Genomic DNA, 20,654 nt, shown 5'->3' on the forward strand with positions numbered 1-20,654 from the left:
TATATATATATATATATATATATATATATATATATATATATATATATACTACCGGTCAAAAGTTTTAGAACATCTACTCATTCAAGGGTTTTTCTTTATTTTTACTATTTTCTACATTGTCGAATAATAGTGATGACATCAATTATATAAACCTTTTACATAATTTTACTTATACAAATAACATTATTATACCAAGAGAACAAAGTAAATGCCCACAGTGCGGGTTAAGGCAGATAAGGACTAAATACATTAGTAGTAATGTAGTAGTGCAACGCCTGCCTCCAATGGCAGTGCTCTCGCCAAAGTCACATGATACACAATCTTCTCAGTGACACAATGTGAAAAAAAGGTCTCTCCTTTAAAAGAAGCAACAATTTGTAAACCAAAAAAAAGAAAGGAAAAAATGAAGGTCTCTTTTGGTTACTGAAATGTGAATTTGCAATGTTTTAAGTAAATAAGAAGGCTCCATGTTGCAGACAGAGAATAAAGTCAAATGAAATGCAAAACATGTCTTAAATCTTTACTATTGGTGCTTGTCTTTTTCTATTACATAGAGACATCATCTTTAGTTTGAGAAGTCCCACCTCTAGCCGTACTCATACATAATGATCTTTGACATCTTCACTGAAGTTGGCAGCGCTGAGGTTTTTACACCGGTTGTCTTTGGAACTGTGCACTGTCCGGTGGGGGGTTTTCACAGGGGCGCTACGCATCGTACAGATCACCCCCCCTTTGCACATCACTCTGTCCTGCACTCCTGCCAATGAGCACTTTTGTGTGGAGCACTTGTCTAGCTTCATCCCTCCCCTCCTCAGCTCCTCTTCCTCCTCTCCCTCAGCCCCGTCACACGTCCGGTCTGGAGGGCTCATGAGTTTCTTGCATTCGTACTGAATGTCTTTGTCTAGGTTGTCTATGCGCTGTGGCAAGATGACCCTCAGCGGCTCCAGAAGGTTATTGACAGTGCTGTCCTCCACTGCAGACTCTCTCTCACGCTCTTTTTTCCTCTTACGGGTCCACCACACACACACCACGATGCAGAAGATCCACAGCACACTGAACACCACGCACAGCACTGGCACCAGGTGGTCTGGAGACAGAAAGACCATACAATTATACTTTACTATCATGTACTGTAATGCTACCTAATCGAAGCACAGTATCAAAACATGCAAAAGTTAAACCAAGTCGAGTCCAGTCACTCACCCACAGACTGGGGCATGACCTGCGTCTCCACTTTGACCTCCACCACAGCCAGCATGACGGTGCTGTTGTGTCGTTTGGACAGGGCACTGATGATGGCACTGGCAGCCTCCTGAATCTGATCACGGTTTCCATCCCGCTCCTGACCATCCTGATCATAAGACTGGAGGAGAGGGAGAGAGTAGGATAAATGGTGAGTCAACACAATAGGTGAGAGAGATTCACTCCTAGATTCACTCCTAGTCCTAACTTCTCACATGCGCCCCTGTAGAGCACAAAGCAGGTCTAGTTAATTGCCTAATAAGTGGACCAGAGAGTCCAGGGGGAGCAGAGGGAGATTAGCTGGATGCTGTGCACTTTAATTAGGATGAACAATGGAGAACAGGCCAGCTGTGGCTCCCAGGCCAGCCAGACAGTCAGTGTGAAGAATGATAAGAGAGTCAGTCAGTCAGCAAGACTCCTCTTTCTTCTCTCTGGGAAAGCAGCTGCTCATTCAAACACTCACAAACACACACACAACCCCTCACCCCATTCTGACATCTAACAGCCTCTAGGCTTTAGAGAGGACTAAACCAAAATGGTGCCGGAAGAAATGGCAGCAGTTTTACGAGCGCCCAACCAATTGTGCTATTATGTGGGGGTTTTTGGCGTTATTTGTAACTTATTTTGTACATAATGTTTCTGCAACCGTATCTTACGGCAAAAAAGAGCTTCTGGATATCAGGACAGCAATCACTCACCTCGGATTAGACTAAGATTTTTTCTACAACAAGCAGGACGCACAGGACATTCTCGAAACACCCGACACGGCCGACATCCCCGTTATTTGCAAGAGGAAGCGAAGCAGGTACAGAGGACAAAGAGCCGAATGCCTCGTGAGAACCCGCAGAAGGCGAGTGGGAAAGCTGCCGTTACCGTCAATACTACTCGCCAACGTGCAATCATTGGACAATAAATTAGACGAGGTACGATCGCGAATATCCTACCAACGGGACATCAAAAACTGTAATATCTTATGTTTCACGGAATCGTGGCTGAATGAAGACATGGATATTCAGTTAGCGGGATATACGCTGCAACAGCAAGATAGAACAGCACACGCACACTCCGGTAAGACGAGGGGGGGCAGTCTGTGCATATTTGTAAACAGCAGCTGTGCACAAAGTCTCTAGATTTTTCTCACCTGAAGTAGAGTATATTGTGATAAATTGCAGGCCACACTACTTGCCTAGATATTTTCCAGCTATACTTTTCGTGGCTGTTTATTTATCACCACAGACAGATGCTGGCACTAATACCACACTGTATAAGGAAATAAGCAAACAGGAAACCACTCACCCAGAGACGGCACTCCTAGTGGCCGGACACTTTAATGCAGGGAAACTTAAATCTGTTCTACCAAATTTCTATCAACATGTTAAATGTGCAACCAGAGGGAAAGAAATTCTAGATCACCTGTACTCCACACACAGAGACGCGTACAAGGCTCTCCCTCGCCCTCCATTTGGTAAATCCGACCTCAACTCTATCCACCTGATACCTGCTTACAAGCAAAAATGAAAGCAGGAAGCACCAGTGACTCGGTCTATAAAAAAGTGGTCAGATGAAGCAGATGCTAAACTACAGGACTGTTTTGCTATCACAGACTGGAACATGTTCCAGGATTCTTCCGATGGCATTGAGGAGTACACCACATCAGTCATCAGTCATCAGCTTCATCAATAAGTGCATCGAGGATGTCGTCCCCACAGTGACTGTACATACATACCCCAACCAGAAGCCATGGATTACAGGCAACATTCGCACTGAGCTAAAGGGTAGAGCTGCCTCTTTCAAGGTGCGTGACTAACCCGGAAGCTTACAAGAAATCCTGCTATGCCCTGCGACGAACCATCAAACAGGCAAAGCAGCAACACAGCGCTAAGATTGAATCATACTACACCGGCTCCGACGCTCGTCTATGTGGCAGGGTTTGCAAACTATTACAGACTACAAAGGGAAGCACAGCCGCGAGCTGCCCAGTGACACGAGCCTACCAGACGAGCTAAATCACTTCTATGCTCGCTTCAAGGCAAGCAACACTGAGGCATGCATGAGAGCATCAGCTTTTCCGGGTGACTGTGTGATCACGCTCTCCGTAGCCGACATGAGTAAGACCTTTAAACAGGTCAACATACACAAGGCTGCGGGGCCAGATGGATTACCAGGACCTGTGCTCCGGGCATGTGCTCACCAACTGGCAGGTGTCTTCACTGAAATTTTCAACATGTCCCTGATGAGTCTGTAAAACCAACATGTTTCAAGCAGACCACCATAGTCCCCGTGCCCAAGAACACAAAGGCAACCTGCCTAAATGACTACAGACCCGTAGCACTCACGTCCATAGCTATGAAGTGCTTTGAAAGGTTGGTCATGGCTCACAACACCATTATCCCAGAAACCCTAGACCCACTTCAATTTGCATACCGCCCAAACAGATCCAAAGATGATTCAATCTCTATTGCACTCTACACAGACCTTTCCCAACTGGACAAAAGGAACACTTACGTGAGAACGCTATTCATTGACTGCAGCTCAGCGTTCAACGCCATAGTAACCTCAAAGCTCATTACTAAGCTAAGGATCCTGGGAGTAAATACCTCCCTCTGCAACTGGATCCTGGACTTCCTGACAGGCTGCTCCCAGGTGGTGAGGGTAGGTAGCAACACATCTGCCATGCTGATCCTCAACACTGGAGCTCCCCACGGGTGCATGCTCAGTCCCTTCCTGTACTCCCTGTTCACCCACGACTGCATGGCCAGGCACGACTCCAACACCATCATTAAGTTCGCAGACGACACAACAGTGGTAGGCCTAATCACCGACAACGACGAGACAGCCTATAGGGAGGAGGTCAGAGACCTGGCCAGAATAACAGCCTGTCCCTCAATGTAACCAAGAGGACAGAGCACGCCCCCATTCTCATCGACGGGACTGTAGTGGAGCAGGATGAGAGCTTCAAGTTCCTTGGTGTCCATATCAACAACAACCTTATTTTCCACCATAATTTGCAAATTAATTAATTAAAAATCCTACAATGTGATTTTCTGGATTTTACTTTTTTGCCCCACTGTATGTGTATATACTGTACTCTATATCATCTACTGCATCTTTATGTAATACATGTATCACTAGCCACTTTAAACTATGCCACTTTGTTTACATACCCTACATTACTCATCTCATATGTATATACTGTACTGTATACCATCTACTGCATCTTGCCTTTCTGTACCATCACTCTTAATGTGCATATTCTCTTAATGTACATCTTCTTTATCCCTTTACACTTGTGTGTATAAGGTAGTAGTTGTGGAATTGTTAGGTTAGATTACTCGTTGGTTATTACTGCATTGTTGGAACTAGAAGCATAAGCATTTCGCTACACTCGCATTAACATCTGCTAACAGTGTGTATGTGACAAATAACATTTGATTTGAATACCTTTTTTGCACTATTGGTTAGAGCCTGTAAGTAAGCATTTCACTGTAAGGTCTACTACACCTGTTGTATTCGGCGCACGTGACAAATACACTTTGATTTGATTTGTGGGCTCTTACTGAGAACACACCGTTTCTGGGTCTCCATAAAACCTCTGTACTGATACAGATACATAGAGTCAGCTGGATGGGACTACTCTGCCAAACTCAGATCCAGAACACAAGACTCAAATTAGGCTGAAATAAAACAACATCACGATCATGTTGAGTTTAGACTTTTCCATAATGGTCTAACAAAGCACAACTAACATCACTGTAAGCCTTTAGAGGGTCTATTATTAAACTCAGTACTAAGCTATGAGGACATCAGACACAACACCCTCCATTAAGGGCTTAGTGCCGTGTAGAGTCTAATTTCACGTGTCTTACTGGAAAGGAGAGCCTGGGTGGCCACACCAGTCCGAGAGAGAGAGAAACAGTAAGGTGTTCCAAAGTAAAGCTAAATGTCATCCAGATGTTCAGGCGAAGGGCGTCGTGCTTCAAAATGCTCTCCACACTTACAAAGAGGAAAAGAAAAGCTTCCAATTTTACAAGTGTACTCTGGAACCCATTTATAATGACAAATTAAGTATGTGATTTAATAAAGTGAAAGAGAGAACAAAATGGGTCAAGGCCCTCGTGGCTAACTGAAAAAGAGGAGAGAGTGCCTGTTCTGGCGGGTGACAGAGGTGAGGAGGAGGTAAGAGGGGATCATTGGCAGATGGCAACAGTTCATAGTCTTGAGGTGGGGGGCTGAGGTGAGGCACTCACCATGGCAACCTCCACGGCATCACTGTTGGAGTAGGACAGGTCACAGAGAATGAGGAGCGTACGTTCCTTAGCCAGGGTCTGGGTGATGGGAAGGTACCTCAGCTCCAAACAGATGTTCTCCACAATGGTACCCTTTGATCAGCGCACACACACACACACACACACACTTTAATTCTCTGGCAGAGGATGTGGTCGGAGATTCAGGTCTAGTAAAACTAAGTCAATAATCGTATATCTTATTTAATGTTAGTCAGGTAATGATGTCGTGCACTCACCTGTGGAACTTTGTCTCTATTGAAGATGAGTGTGATGCGGGCACAGCTGTTGTCCAAATAACCACAGTTGGGTTCACACTGAGTGTGGAGGGCCGGTGGAGGGTCAGGGGTAGAACACACGCCCCACTGGTGGCATGGCGGGGTGAAGCAGGTGAGGAATTTGTGCTCTACACACTCCTGTCTTCTAGGACAGGGGGCAATGCTGTCTGGACCGGAAGCAACTCTATGGAGCAGACAGGGCCGTCGGCCACACTGCACCTATACACACACACATACACAAACAGAGGTCAGAAAGGCAGCTCACACACACACCTTCACTGTGTGTAACAAAACCATGCAAGTCTCACCTTAGAACAGCGCACACTGCCGTTGACACACTGGCAGGTATTACACTCCTCCTCCCATTGACTGCCATGAGGGAACTGCAGGCCGGAGTAACGACAGGCCTTCCCGATCCCTATGACTGCAGAGGGGCGAGAGAGGAGCAGGTTTAGGACTAAGGCAATATCAGGCTCAATCCTTAGAAACTCTTCCTACCACACATGGGTTCAATGGAAGAAAGTTCCCCTACTCCATGGATACAGTAATTAAGGCATTTTCTCTATTGCTGCAGTGTACTCACACTCTTGGCAGCGAGGCCCAGCCCAGCCCAGGGGACACACACAGCGGAAGCTGTTGATCTCATCCACACAGGTAGAACCATAGGCACAGGGAGACGTCTGGCACTCATCTATGTCTGATGGGGAAACGAGAACATTACTACACACATATCTCTAGTCTACTGCAAGGCACCTAGCTATAATATCATCACAACAGGGTAGGGGCTGGTTGGTTCTCATATCTGGCATCCCCACGTGAAAAATAGACCCTCTCTGAAAAGGGGAAAAGGATAGAGGATTGTGTCTGAGAATGTCAGACTGAACTGACCTGTTTGCAGAATACAGCTGACCTGTCCTCACAAGAGAGGTTGGAGGTTAAGATAGGCTTCCTAATCTGTCCCTCACAAACAATCAGCTCAAAATTCCACCGTCTCCTTTCACCCCTGAACCCTCCAACCTGACCCCACCACACCCCTCTGGTTCCCAGGGACTCACTGATCCGGCAGTCTGGTCCGGCGAATCCCGGGGCACACTCACAGCGGAACCAGTTCACACCATCCACACAGACACCACTGTTATAGCTGGAGGAAGGAAACAGAACCACACATCAATACATCAGCCCATACCATTGGCGTGTAGCAGCATACAAAAGGCTGAAGACTCAGACTACAAAGAGAAGAAAGCCTTCACAATCTCAGGTCTCGATCCCAGCAGCAGAATCCCAAGGTAGGAGACTAGAGACAGAGACTGTGGTCACTAAAGCTGATCCCTTATCAATGTCCATCTTCAGATGCAAATCCCAAAATGACCCCATACTGTGCTGGCCATATATGCTGCTCCCCCCCCCCCCCCCATTGCCTACACCACCCCATGCTCAGGGGTAAGTAGTGAAGAATTGGGTGAGGGGTGAGGGGCGTCCCCCCACCCACTGTGCTCATCCTCCTGTCAGTCTTTGTGGTGGCAGGAGCCTTTGTCCACTCAGTCCCTCTGATCTAATGGATCCTGGAATACCCAGCTGTCAGGCCCTGCACTGTTCTGAAGAGGTGTCAGGGATACACACACTTCCCCTTTCACACATACACCTCCACGGAACAAGCTTTAACAGGAAATCTCTAAGCGTTAAATTAAATTTGCGAGATGAGCGGTGTGTGGGAGTCATTTGTTCCTGTTTTAAAACCAGAACGCTGAGAGATTATGCTCTGATATCAGTGCATGTGGGTCTGTGAAGAGATGGGATAGCCTTAAAAGATATTAAAAGTATTTTGGTTTATTCAATATGTTCAACTTACCAGGGGGTAGGGTTGCAGTCATTAGTATCTGTGAAGAGAGGGGATGACAGAATAAAAATCAGACCTATGTTTTAGTTTATGATTATAACCTGAAAATAATTCAGTAAATTGTGCTTTACTCTGAGCACATGTGGGCCCCTCCCAGCCATCCTTGCAGATGCAGGTGTAGGCATCACCCCCTCCGACACAGGTCCCTCTGTTCTCACATGGGTTAGAGTCACACGTGCTGTTCTTGCCTGACAAGAGAAATCAAATAGGATGAGTTTAGAACCTATATTCATGTTTCAGCAACTACAACACAATTACTCCTATGGAGCGTATATGGACCAGAGATCTATTGGACTTTCCCCTGAATGACAGAGCTAAAACCAAGCAGTAATAGATTCTTACCCGTGTTGCAGGTGCTGCCGCCCCACCCTGACAAACAGGTACAGCGAAAGGTGTCCCCGTGGTCAAAGCACGTCCCCCCATTACTACAGGTACTGGAGTCACACTGGCTCTCACGTGAGTGGCAGGTCTTGCCCTTCCAGTTGTCCTGGCATTGACAGTAGAAGTCATTGACCAGGTCCACACAGCGACCTCCGTTCTTACAGGGGTTCCTACTGCACTCATTCACATCTGGAACACCACCACCACGGATCAGTTAGAGAAACACACACACCATGGAGAGATAGAGTAAAACCACCCAGGGACACACACACACACACATACCCATGACACACAGCATGCCCTCCCAGCCGTCAGGGCAAAAGCACTGGAAAGAGCTGATCCCGTCGATGCAAGTTCCTCCGTTCTTACAGGGAGACGACACACAGTCGTTTACATCTGGGAGGGAGAGGGGAGAGACTATGAATGAGGATGGGAATGATGAGGAAGACAATAATGAGACTGATGAAATCAGTGGTGTGTTACAGTAAGGAATGGGATGTTTAGTCTCATGGTATGATGATGGTGATGATTATGATGTGTGATGATGATGGTGTGTGTGTCTACTCACTCTCGTGACAGTATGTTCCAGTGAAGCCCGGTTCACAGGAACAGGTGAAGTTCCCAGCAGGTTGGCTGATGCAGCGTCCGTGGGGGCCGCATACATTGGACGAGATGTACCTCACCCCTTCCTGTGTGTCGTTGGTGGCCACAGCGACAGTACAACTGTCAATCACTGGGATCAAAACAGAAGGAACAACAAGAGACTGTTAGTGAGATACACCTGAGAGGATTGGGTTGAAATGAGGGTTGATCTTGAGGTTGACCTGAGGAATAAGCATCTTAAGATCAGGTTTCAGTTTAGGCTAGAAAGATTACTGCCTGGTTAGTACTTTTACAGGGGTTTGAATTATTTTAGTTGAGATGACATCAATAGGTTTATAGATTGGTTTGTACCTTCACAGGGATTGGTCTTGCAGTGGTCCTTGAGCTCAGAGCAGGTTTTGCCCTCATAGTCATCAGGACAGGCACAGTAGAAGTCTTCCATCAGACTGTGGCACTGGGCCTTGTTCTGGCAAGGGTTAGGGCTGCACGGGTTACTCTGCACCTACGAATGCACAGATGGAAAGATGAGTGGATGAATGGATGGATAAATAGATCATTGTTATGTATAAAAGACAAGATCAGATTTGTCAAAGGTCTGGACTGGACCATAGCTCACCTCACAGGTAGTGCCAGTGTATCCATGTGGGCACTCACACATGAAGCCGTCCAGCAGGGTGTGGCACCTGCCCCCGTTTCTACACGGGCCGCTGACACAGCTGTTCCTCTGGACCTCACAGTGCCGGCCCACAAACCCCGGTGAGCAGGCACACACGTAGCCTCTACGCCCCTCCTGTACAAAGCGTAAGGGAACAAGTTGTCACTCAGAGGCTCCTGTACCCAGAATAATGCTAACCATAGATGTAATATGAAAGGAGGGCATCAAACATGGTGGCTAGATTGCCTTATTGAATACAATTTCCTACCTTGCAAGTCGCTCCATTCTGACACAGTCCATGGCAGCTGTTGACATCTGCAGAGTGTAAAAGAGAGAACTTACTAATACAGGTCTACAGATAGGACAGGGGAACATGCAGGTGTTGCATGCATGTGATACACAAACAAAACATAGAATGTGCAACTTGATTAATGCTTAATGCTTCAAAGAAACTCAAAATAAGATTTTTCTCAAGGTGCAGGAAGACATGAGGCTGTTGGTTAGTGCATGCCGTGAAAGCCAGTGAGGTCAACTACACAACCGTCAACAATATCTACAGGATGTGCTTCTCATAGTAATGTAAAAACACTATCCATGGATCTCGATAAGTATTTGGGCCATAATAAAGCAGAAAGCCTGAGATAGGAACAGAACAGTAGGCCAGTGGCCCAGGTAAATGTCAGAGCTAGCTGCAGGCAAAGGGGACAGAGGCAAATGATTAACGGATACTGACTGATGTCACAGTTCTGGCCGGCCCATCCTCGAAAGCAGGCACAGTGATATCCACCAATCAAGTTTTTACAAGAGTAAGCATTGAGGCATGGGTTCCCCATACACTCATTAGCGTCTGCGGAGTGAAAACAGAGAGATGAGAGAGATCTAAGAACCAGCCTCCAAGCCCCACCACCAAGCAAATCTCTACAGTGCAAGGCTACACAGAAACTAAAGCCCCTGATAAGAATTCTAACCTTAAACCTGTCTTTAGAAAACTTTCTAAACTCTATTAAATGAAATGTAATGTCTTTGCCATCTTTGCCATCTATTTAGCTGGCTCTGCCTCCTACCCTAAACATTTATTTCAGTTGCCTACCCTATTTCTGAACTGATCTATTCTCTGACATCCAGAGCTTCCCAGAGGTCAGTTCACAAGGCAATGGTCACTAACACCCTCTCCCTAGACAGTCCAGAACACAACCGCTTTTCCCCAGAGGTGAGGAGCACCTGTTGGGCTGCGGACATCCGACACCCCTCTCTCAGGTACCGCCCGCTCACTGAAAGGGGAACCACCTGCGCACTGAGAATAGCGGACCACGTAACACAAGACCCGGAGCTTGGGTTCCTCCCTGAGCATGTTTACAGGTTATAAAGTGTTTCCTTTCCTTTGCTACTCCAGGGAGCTAAATAGTGGTTTTGGGGTGAGGCCCTACTCTTGGTGGAGACTAGTATACATACCCCTTTTATCCCGGTCTATAGCCAAAGATAACCCACTGTCAGGCTACATCAGGCCCCAAGGTTAGCAGTTGCCAGGCTAGGCGTTATTTATAGTTTTACTCAAGAAACCTAGCTCAGGTTGCACATAATATCCAGCTTTCTCCATGGACATGCATGCATCCATTTTAAATTAGTATCCACACCATAGTAATAGGACTGGCTCAACAGGGTGAGACACAAAAAAACAGATACTGGACGAGCACGGAGATTCCTGGCATAAGATCCAACAAGGCGAGATTCAATAACACTTCAAGTCACATCACATCACATTCAATTCAAATCAAACACAATTTAATTTAGCATGCAAATAGTCTCAAGTTATGCTCCCCAGGACATAATATTCATCTTTAGCCATTTGGACATGCTTTGCTCCAGTTTCCCAGGCAGAGACTGTGCCCTCAGAATTCTCTAGTGTGAATGATAAACTACAGACCCGCCGCCACCTCTCCTTCCCAGGCTTACCTATCTGGCAGGTCTTCCCAGCCCACTGTGGGGGGCAGAGGCACTCAAATCCGTTCTCCATGTTGATGCAGGTCCCACCCTGAGCACAGGGGTTAGACGCACACTCGTCCATGTCTGGAACACACACACGATGTAAGGGTTCAGCTTTGGAAAAACATGGGGGCACACACACACCTTGGGAGGGGCGAGATCGTGACTCACTCACCTTTAGCGCAGGTGGGCCCTGACCAGCCTGCAGAACAGTGGCACTCAAACCCAGACAGGATCTCATGGCAGGTGCCCCCGTTAGCACAAGGGTTGGACACACATGAGTGTTCCACTGAAGATAACAGGATGACATGGGGAGACAAATGTGCCACGAGTCAGAGTGACAGATTACATAAATAGCACAACAAAATACACAAGCAAATGATAAACTATTAAACATTGGGTACGTTTACATGCACATTAACACTTGTGGCAGTAGGCCGAGTATGGAAATAGTAATGTAAACACCTCACTCTGCTTATTTTGATCGGCGTAAGGTCAAAATCGAAGTAAGCATTCACCGATTAAAACACCTGGTTTTCAGAGCAATGTTTCAAATGATTAGAAAACCTTAATCAGCGTTCCAGCTGTGTGTTTGATCTGCGCATGTGCTAGCACCATCCGAGCGAGCCTCCCTCTTATTACAAGTGAAGTGAGTTTGGAAAAACTGAAAGTATGCATCTTAGAAAAAGTATTCACATACAAACTTTATTGGTCTGAACTCAGAATCAAAAAGGTTTCGCAAAAATAACATGGTCACTGTGGTAGAATATTTATGTTTATTGGCGATTTTCTGCAATTTATCTAAAGTCCCATCAGTAGCCTGATTTCAGATGTGTCCATAAAAACATAATTATTAGGGAAATTGTTCTACTTGCAAAGCATGTGAACATTTTAAATTAACTATTATATTAATCTGATTATCCACAATAATCGTATTATTGTGTGCATGTAACCGTGCTCATTGGCACAAACAGAATTTAATTTCTTGACTGACTCACCTATCTCACAGTTCTTGCCCGAGTAGCTGTCAGAACAGGCACAGTTGTATTCATCTGGCTCTGAGTTCATACACGTTCCTCCGTTCTTACACGGCTTGTTCGTCCCACAGTAGTTCAGATCTGGAGAGAATCATACAGGAATGATTACATTTACACACTTTAATGGTCTCATATGAACACATCTAAAGGACTAGGATGGTAAATTATATGTTACAGATGAAATCAATTGTCATCACATGACTTCATAGGATCAGACATGAAAGCACACTGTTACATATTGCTAAATGTAGCCTCTCCATCCACCTCTCCATCTTGTTACTCTGAAGTGATCTCCTGTTTCTAGCAGTCAACCTCTGTTGACCACCTGATGCTGAGGGGAACTCAGAGGTGACCTTGTGTTGTGTGACACTACAGGGAGGTCAAAGGTCACTGTAGAGGATGTGTTAATAGTACAGTGGGCCAGGTCTGGTCTGGTTTGCTCTAATGTCTCACCTTTGTCACACAGCAGGCCTCCCCAGTTCTTCTCACAGCTGCACAGCCAGGGCTTGACGCAGGTCCCATGGACACAGCCTGGGTAGGGCAGGCAGTCGTCACAGAACGGACCCTGCCAACCGTATTTACACCTGCAAGTCATATCAGAGACATCCATTAAAGACACATAGGGAATGGACCCATTGTGTGGTCATACTGTATGTGAAATACTTTAAAAACATCAGTCCCATGAAGAGATGGCTCATAAATAAGCCAGGACTCATGTAATAGGACAAGGCCTTCTACAATACGTCAACCACATGACAGACCTATGTGTCCATGTAAAAGTCAAGGTGATCTCGATCAGGAGCCAGACAGACACAACGTCTTCATCAAGGTGACCAGTGACATCCCTTCCCTTCTGGGGCTCCTAATCTTTAGACAGAGCACCAGGGACATTCCAGGGCAGTGATGGGGTCAAGCCTGTTCCCATGGCGTGTGGGATAGGGATGGGGATAGAGGAAGTCTAGGAGTGGGGGCCTCCTGAAGCCCCTAGGCAAGCAGCTTTGCGAGCGGAGGCAGCCGGCGAACGGTTAGCTAATCTGTTGGTTTATAGCTGCGCTCTGTTATTCCAAGGCCAGCGGTAACCTTGCCCCACCTGTGCTGTCACTTCTCGCCCTGGGTTATTTAAAGACCACTCTCCTGTAAATAGATGCCAACCAAACCCTACACTACTAGTTGATATACTGTACTGGAGTGAGTGAGTGAGTGTACTGCTGTGTGCTAACATTTTCGCTAGTAAGCAGCACTGCAGTCAAACACAACACACAGTGCAGTACAACTTTGTATTGTAGTCTACTAATGTACAGGTATAAAAGTACTGAAGTGTGCAGTGGTGTGCTACTGTATACCAAACTGTATGTTAACATGCTGAGGTTAAGTGTAAAGGTTAATTAGCAGCATTAGCAGCATTGAGAGGCCCTGTCCACAGTAGAAACAGGGAGAGACCAAGGTGGCCAAGGTGGCATTACCATCACCAAACAAACACCTCACCACAGCCCCACAATGGAGGACTCTTTCAGCCCAGCCAGCAACACTGTAAATATCCCCGGCCCAGCCCAGCACAGACAGGCCCAACTCTGTTAGACCCACACTGTGGAAATAGCCCTTTGAAGCCACACCATCCAGATCACAGGAGGCTGATGAGGGGAGGACGGCTCGTAATAATGGCCGGGTCGGAGCTAATGGAACGCTGCAGCCATTACCACGAGACCGTCCTCCCCAATTAAGTTGCCACCAACCTGTGCTCCAGATCCCTATCACGGTCTGGCTCAGGGGCTCAACCTGCCTGCACATCACCTGCAGCCGCAGTAGCTTACTATCTCGCTCTCTTTCGCGCTCTCTGCCTCTAAGAATTATTTACAGAAAGACTCTGGGAAATTAACATGCAGATTGCATGCAGATTGAGGTCCCTTAAAAAAACTTTAAAAACTATGTGAAAATCGCATTTTAACACATGAAATCACATTTTCACATGTGAAATAGCTGTTTTCACATGTTGAGCTGTGAAACCATATTATTTAGAGTGTGAATATTTAGAGGTCACAATATCAAAACGGCAATATTCTTGTAATTGTATAAAAAAAAATCTAAAATGACAGGTCAATTTGAGCAATTGTGGATTTGGAGGATTTTGACATGGATAAATTAAATTGTGATTAATCACAGCAAATCCTTTGATACACTCAATTACAATTTGAATTTGAATTGTTTGACAGCCCTAGTTGACATTAAAATGTGAAATGTTACATGTGTCCGAAAACCATTTTTAGTTTACATTTTTTTTTGTAAGGGGGTAGGTTGTGAATGCTCTGTGTGTAAGGAAACCAGATACTGTACCACCAACACATTTTTTGTTTTCCTTCGCAGACACCAGGCATGGAATGTTACTCCAGGAGAAGGCGTGTTGTTTGTTCACGGTCGGGATACACACAGCCTCCTCCTGAGCTTCAAATCACATGTCGAGGCACATTCCAGTCTTTTCTTGTCTTCCAGCCATGAAAAGTCTTTATTTTATGAGATGAGAACTAAATCTATCCCGTCTCACTCACGGCTATCCCTATTGAACAGATCCATAGGTGTGTTACAGAATGCACCTCAGAGAGTTGCACAAGAAGGTGGTCTTGCAAGAGGATTTGACATGGAATACTTGGTTGGTTCAGCCGTGCAGAATAACATGTACGTGACTAAGGCTGCTGGATGGGCTCCATACTCCCATGAGGGGTATGACAGCCAAAACAGGCCCAGGATAGGAAGAGGCGAATGGGGCTGCAGAGTAGAAATGGGCAGAGGGGCCCTGACACACCACTGGAGGAGGGGAGGAAACGCTGTGTGAAAAACAGGCTACAGCTACAGGCCAGGTCTGGGACAGGAAAAAGAACAATGGCTCCTGAATCAGACTGGGGGGGGGGGGCTAATACACTGTACGTTCCATAGAGAGGGGGGACAGGGAGGGGGGAATGTGGGGGTCGAGCTCTGGTATGCGATCATCAATGTCATCATTATCATCCTCATTGAACACAAAAAGAGCTACTGCCCATTAACCAGCCAATACACCCAGACACAATTCTCAGTCAAAGGGATTTCAATTGAAAAGGGAGTAATATTTCAGTATCTTATTAACATAGACACGATGGTACAAAGAAGAAAGTTAACCCAGACTCACATGCATTCTCCTGGGGCATTGCAGAATCCTTGCAGCAGGTTACAGCCCTGCTTGCAGATAGCTGTGAAACAAAGACAAAAGGATTCACCCATTAATTTCTAGTATCATCAGAGCGATATCTAAACATTAGTTTCAATGTGTGTATTTTGACTCTGAAGTGTCTTGTACATGGATTGTGTCAGCCTGCTCCCCTACTCACCAGCTGTACAGTAAGGCCCCATCCAGCCCTCCAAACAGCCTCTGTTCCCAAACTGGTCACACACGTAGTGGCCATAGTCATCATTGCGTGGCCGGCACTGCTTGTTGCACTTGTTGCCATAGTAGTTCTCGTCACAGCGCACACGGATGTTATACTCAAAGTTGGCTGTAGGACCGTTGTGTTGGATAGTCTGCCTGTCATCGCCAGGGTTGATCATTCCTTTACGGACACTCCGCTCAATTAACAGATCCTCACCTGCATCAACAAACAAAAACCAAGACATTTCTTCACCATTATATAATGGACACTTGACATGCATACAACTAAACAGTCAAAGAGGTAGTTCAGGCTAACTAGCCACTTATTCAATGTTAGAACCAGTATGCCTCAGTACAAGTTCTAGTAGTGTCGAGAAGCAGGAGAAAGTCATCTGAGAGAACACTGGTGTTTATCTGCTGCTGGAGATCAGAGAGGGCAACCCAAAGTCAAACACCACTCTGTTTCCAAGAGCATGAAATAAAAAATAAGGACAATAAACCAAACACAAATACAGGGTGTAGGGCCAGGGCTGCAGGAGTTTGATAACCAAATCCTTTTTCAGTTTTCCTGCTTTGTGAAATGCTTTTTGTGGCACTCCCTCCCTCTCTCCCCTCTCCTCCGGAGCCAGGACGGAAATAATAAGAGACGGGAACAGACGAGGAAGGGCGACATAGGAAAGGGCCTTTAGCTTTTTCTCAAGGAACAGAAACACCATGACCCAACTGGCTTGGCTGCTGCAGCCACATACACAGCCCAGGACTGAGCACTGAGGAGGGGCCAAACCACAGGCCCTCTCCCCTAGTTGGATGGTGGCCTGTTATTGGACAGGTAGCCAGGAGGAAATCTAGGCCTTTTCATGAGAAGGATTCTGTATAACCTACCTTCAGTTGTCCAGGTATTACTATTTTATTATTTCTTAAAATGTCTATCCTATTTACTGTACAGTCCAGTTTACTTCCAACTGTTACCCATTATAAAGGAGTTCAAAAACACAGAAAATGTTTTTACTTGCTGTCCTGATTTTCTCAATTTAACTGCGAGTTAATTTAAACTCAGGCACTCACTCTGCTCATTTCCAACAATTAGATATAAAAATACAGACCAATCATTGTCTCTCTCAGTGCTGAAGGAGACACTCAGAGAGAGGCCGCTGTTACTAGGGAGAGCAGGCGGAGGGGTGTGTGTGTGGTGACTACGACACGGGCTTACACAAACAATGAGGAGGCTTCAACACCGAGCAGTTGACTAAGTCAAGAGCGACATCATTTTCTGTGCTTTCAAACAGCCACATCATTTAGTAGCGCGTGACTAGTGGCATTGTTGTCATAAGCCAATGTCTGTTGTCAGGCTGTTTTCAGCATGCTAAACTTGGATATGGACACAACATTAGTAGTCAAGTAATATTAGATCACTCATTGACTGATTTAAAAAATACTCCACAAGACAACCTTTTCTAAACTTAATTTACCGGTACTCCTGATAGCAGCTCACAATTTCCTCTAATCCCTTCATATTAATTTGATTTCTCCATCCCCTCTATTGTTCTCTGATTATAATGTTAAACTGTGTGTTAAGAAACACTAACACTAATATCCATGCTACCACCTAAGAGAGAAACAATGGTGCAGCCTGTCTGTTTAGTGTTTAAACACAGAACCAGTCGCTAGGGCATCCTGGAGGATAAACAGCCCTACCAGAGACTATTTTTCTGAGCCCTATCCAACCCCCTGCCCCCACTACCCTATGCATTCCACTGCCCTATCTAACTCCTTGCCCCCCTGCCCTATCTGACCCCCTGCCCCTACTGCCCTATTCATTCCACTGCCCTATCTAACTCCTTGCCCCCATGCCCTATCTGACCCCCTGCCCCCACTACCCTATTCATTCCACTGCTCTATCTAACTCCTTGCCCCCCTGCTCTATCTAACCCCCTGCCCCCACTGCCCTATTCAACCTACTGCACCCCTTGCCCTATCTAACTCCACACCCTCCTGCCCTATACAACCCCATGCCCCCCTGCCCCCACTGCCCTATCCAACCCCATTCCCCCTGCCCTATCCAACCCCATGTCCCCCTGCACTATCCAACCCCCACTGCCCTATCCAACCTCATGTCCCCCCTGCCCTATCCAACCCCATGCCCCCACTTCCCTATTCAACCAACTGCCCCCCTGCCCTATCTAACTCCATGCCCAGTCCAACCCACTGCCATATTCCACTGCCATGTCCAACCCAATCCAACCCATTGCTCAGGTCTACATATTAATTGAAGTTGTTCCAAACCAATACAGTGCTCACTCAGCTACATTAGCAACAGTCTAAGCTTACTCAGCAGCAGTCCAGAGCCGCCCTGTAATAGGCTGCCTGTCATTGTGTCAAGGCTATACTGTATGAGGAGCCAACCTGGACTCAGGGGTAGACGTAACATAGCAAAGGTAAATCCAGTACACTCCAATTAGTATGATATGTTACATTTCGTATGGAATGTATTCATTTGTGGATGTCCATCATTTTGTACGATATGTTACGAATAGCAGTGGGTAGGATTTGTTACAAATTGCAATTCTTACAATATGTTACGAATTGCAAAACGTATGATATGTTACGAATTCCAATTTGGTTTGGCTAACTTTAGCCAGGTAGCTAACACAAACGTTAGCCAGGCTAGGAGTTAGGGTTAGGGGTTAGGGTTAGGAGTTAGACAAAATTGTTAACTTTACGCTTAGGAGAAGGGCTTGCTAACATGCTAAGTAGTTGCAAAAGAGCTAAAAAGTAGTAAGTAGTTGCAAAGCTGCTTATTAGCTTAAATGCTAAAGTTGTCCGTGAGGAGATTCGAACACGCAACCTTCGGTCATGTTATACGTCTACCCATCCATCCCGACCAACCACACTACTTTAGTTTTTTGCCTTAAGTAACTTTGTCTTATGTAACCATAGCAAAAGTGACATATCATACAATTTGATTGTCCCGGATTTACATGCACTATGTTACATCTAGTCTATGAGACCAGGCTGAAGCAGCAGTTCAGGCTGTCCAGTCAGAGTGTCCAGGCTGGGATATTGAAGTGACATGCAGTAGCACAGCAACTGCTGGGACAGTAATTAGCAGAAAGACATCAGTGGAAAGAAAAAGGGCTGTGGTCCATAATGAATGGCTTAACTAGGTGATGTGCTCACAGGCTTTATATAGAGACATGGACATGGAGCACAAACAGTCTCCCAGTGAGTCAGTCCCTCAGGCCAGCCAGGCGGGAACTAACCTCGCCATGCTAACCATCACACTGGCAATATGAACGGCCAGGCAGCTTGGTGCATAGGAATGTACAGCATCCCAGAGAATGACTGTGTAGATCAACAGGTTAAACATGTGTTATACATCCTTGTGACTTTTAGAGGGACAGAGGTTTGGTACTATCACTTACCACCACTAAAAGTTAGCCAAGTTAAAAGTGGAGGGGTTACAGCTGACATACTGACCTGAGATGGGGTCAAACACTGAGACAGAGAGGTGAGCTATACGGTGGCAAAAAAAAGTATGTGAACCCTTTGGAATTACCTGGATATCTGCATAAATTGGTAATCAAATTTGATTTGATATCCATCTAAGTCACAACAATAGACAAACACAGTGTGTTTCAATTAATAACACACACATTATTGTATTTTTATTGTCTAGATTGAATACATCATTTAAACATTCACAGTGTAGGCTGGAAAAAAGTATGGGAACCCCTAGGCTAATGACTTCTCCAAAAGATAATTGGAGTCTGGAGTTACCTAACCTGGTGTCCAATCAATGAGATGATATTTGAGATGTTGGTTAGAGCTGCCCTGCCCAATAAAAAAACATTTTTGAGATTTCTATTCACAAGAAGCATTGCCTGATGTGAACCATGCCTCGAACAAAAGAGATCTCAGAAGACCCAAGATTAAGAATTGTTGACTTGATTAAAGCTGGAAAGGGTAACAAAAGTATCTCTAAAATCCTTGATGTTCATCAGTCCATGGTAAGACCAAATGTCTATAAATGGAGAAAGTTCAGCATTGTTGCTACTCTCCCTAGGAGTGGTCGTCCTGCAAAAGATGACTGCAAGAGCACAGCGCAGAATCCTCAATGAGGTTAAGAAGAATCTTTGAGTGTAAGCTAAAGACTTACAGAAATCTCTGGAACATGCTAACATCTCTGTTGACGAGTCTACGATATGTAAAACAATAGACAAGAATGGTTTATTGGATGGGAGGACAGCACGGAAGAAGCCACTGCTGTCCAAAAAAACCATTGCTGCACATCTGAAGTTCGCAAAAGAGCACCTGGATGTTCCACAGCGCTACTGGCAAAATATTCTGTGGACAAATGAAACTACAGTTGAGTTGTTTGGAAGGAACACACAACACTATGTGTGGAGAAAACAAGGCACAGCACACCAACATCAAAACATCATCCCAGCTGTAAAGTATGGTGGAGGAAGCATCATGGTTTGGGGCTGCTTTGCTGCCTCAGGGTCTGGACAGCTTGCTATCATCGACGGAAAAATGAATTTCCAAGTTTATCAAGACATTTTGCAGGAGAATGTAAGGCTCTCTGTCCGCCAATTGAAGCTCAACAGAAATTGGGTGATGCAACAGGACAACGAACGGAAACAGAAGTAAATCAACAAAAGAATGACTTCAACAGAAGAAAATACCCCTTCTTGAGTGGCCCAGTCAGAGTCCTGACCTAAACCCGATTTGAGAAGCTGTGGCATGACCTTGAGAGCGGTTCACACCAGACATCCCAAGAATATTGCTGAACTGAAACAGTTTTGTAAAGAGGAATTGTCTAAAATTCCTCCTGACCGTTGTGCAGGTCTGATCCACAACTACAGAAAACGTTTGGTTGAGGTTATTGCTGCCAAAGGAGG

The 20,654-nt window shown here is 45.7% G+C and overlaps 1 protein-coding gene across 4 annotated transcripts in view; it reads right to left on the bottom strand.

Annotated features, from left to right (window-relative positions):
- Window positions 1-509: 509 nt before the first annotated feature.
- LOC110505636 (protein jagged-2) overlaps window positions 510-20,654 on the bottom strand; it is a 31,664-nt gene continuing 11,519 nt past the window's right edge. For 2 of the 4 annotated variants that reach the window (XM_036962825.2, XM_036962827.2), the window contains exons 4-25: window positions 15,716-15,970; window positions 15,517-15,577; window positions 12,813-12,943; window positions 12,321-12,440; window positions 11,498-11,611; window positions 11,293-11,406; window positions 10,073-10,186; window positions 9,608-9,654; window positions 9,301-9,474; window positions 9,036-9,186; window positions 8,650-8,814; window positions 8,364-8,477; window positions 8,043-8,270; window positions 7,772-7,888; window positions 7,653-7,680; window positions 6,859-6,944; window positions 6,387-6,500; window positions 6,112-6,227; window positions 5,765-6,022; window positions 5,490-5,621; window positions 1,204-1,363; window positions 510-1,087 (exon numbers count right to left, since the gene is read on the bottom strand). In XM_036962825.2, the coding sequence (XP_036818720.2) occupies window positions 597-1,087; window positions 1,204-1,363; window positions 5,490-5,621; window positions 5,765-6,022; window positions 6,112-6,227; window positions 6,387-6,500; window positions 6,859-6,944; window positions 7,653-7,680; window positions 7,772-7,888; window positions 8,043-8,270; window positions 8,364-8,477; window positions 8,650-8,814; window positions 9,036-9,186; window positions 9,301-9,474; window positions 9,608-9,654; window positions 10,073-10,186; window positions 11,293-11,406; window positions 11,498-11,611; window positions 12,321-12,440; window positions 12,813-12,943; window positions 15,517-15,577; window positions 15,716-15,970 (3,290 nt within the window). In that variant the 3' untranslated portion in view covers window positions 510-596. The remainder of the gene's footprint in view (window positions 1,088-1,203; window positions 1,364-5,489; window positions 5,622-5,764; window positions 6,023-6,111; window positions 6,228-6,386; window positions 6,501-6,858; window positions 6,945-7,652; window positions 7,681-7,771; window positions 7,889-8,042; window positions 8,271-8,363; window positions 8,478-8,649; window positions 8,815-9,035; window positions 9,187-9,300; window positions 9,475-9,607; window positions 9,655-10,072; window positions 10,187-11,292; window positions 11,407-11,497; window positions 11,612-12,320; window positions 12,441-12,812; window positions 12,944-15,516; window positions 15,578-15,715; window positions 15,971-20,654) is intronic. The other 2 variants (XM_036962826.2, XM_090220859.1) reach the window with 1 other exon arrangement.

This window comes from Oncorhynchus mykiss, chromosome 25 (genome assembly GCF_057628025.1).
Source record: "Oncorhynchus mykiss isolate SJ-2025 chromosome 25, ASM5762802v1, whole genome shotgun sequence".
Classification (NCBI taxonomy): Eukaryota; Metazoa; Chordata; class Actinopteri; order Salmoniformes; family Salmonidae; genus Oncorhynchus; species Oncorhynchus mykiss.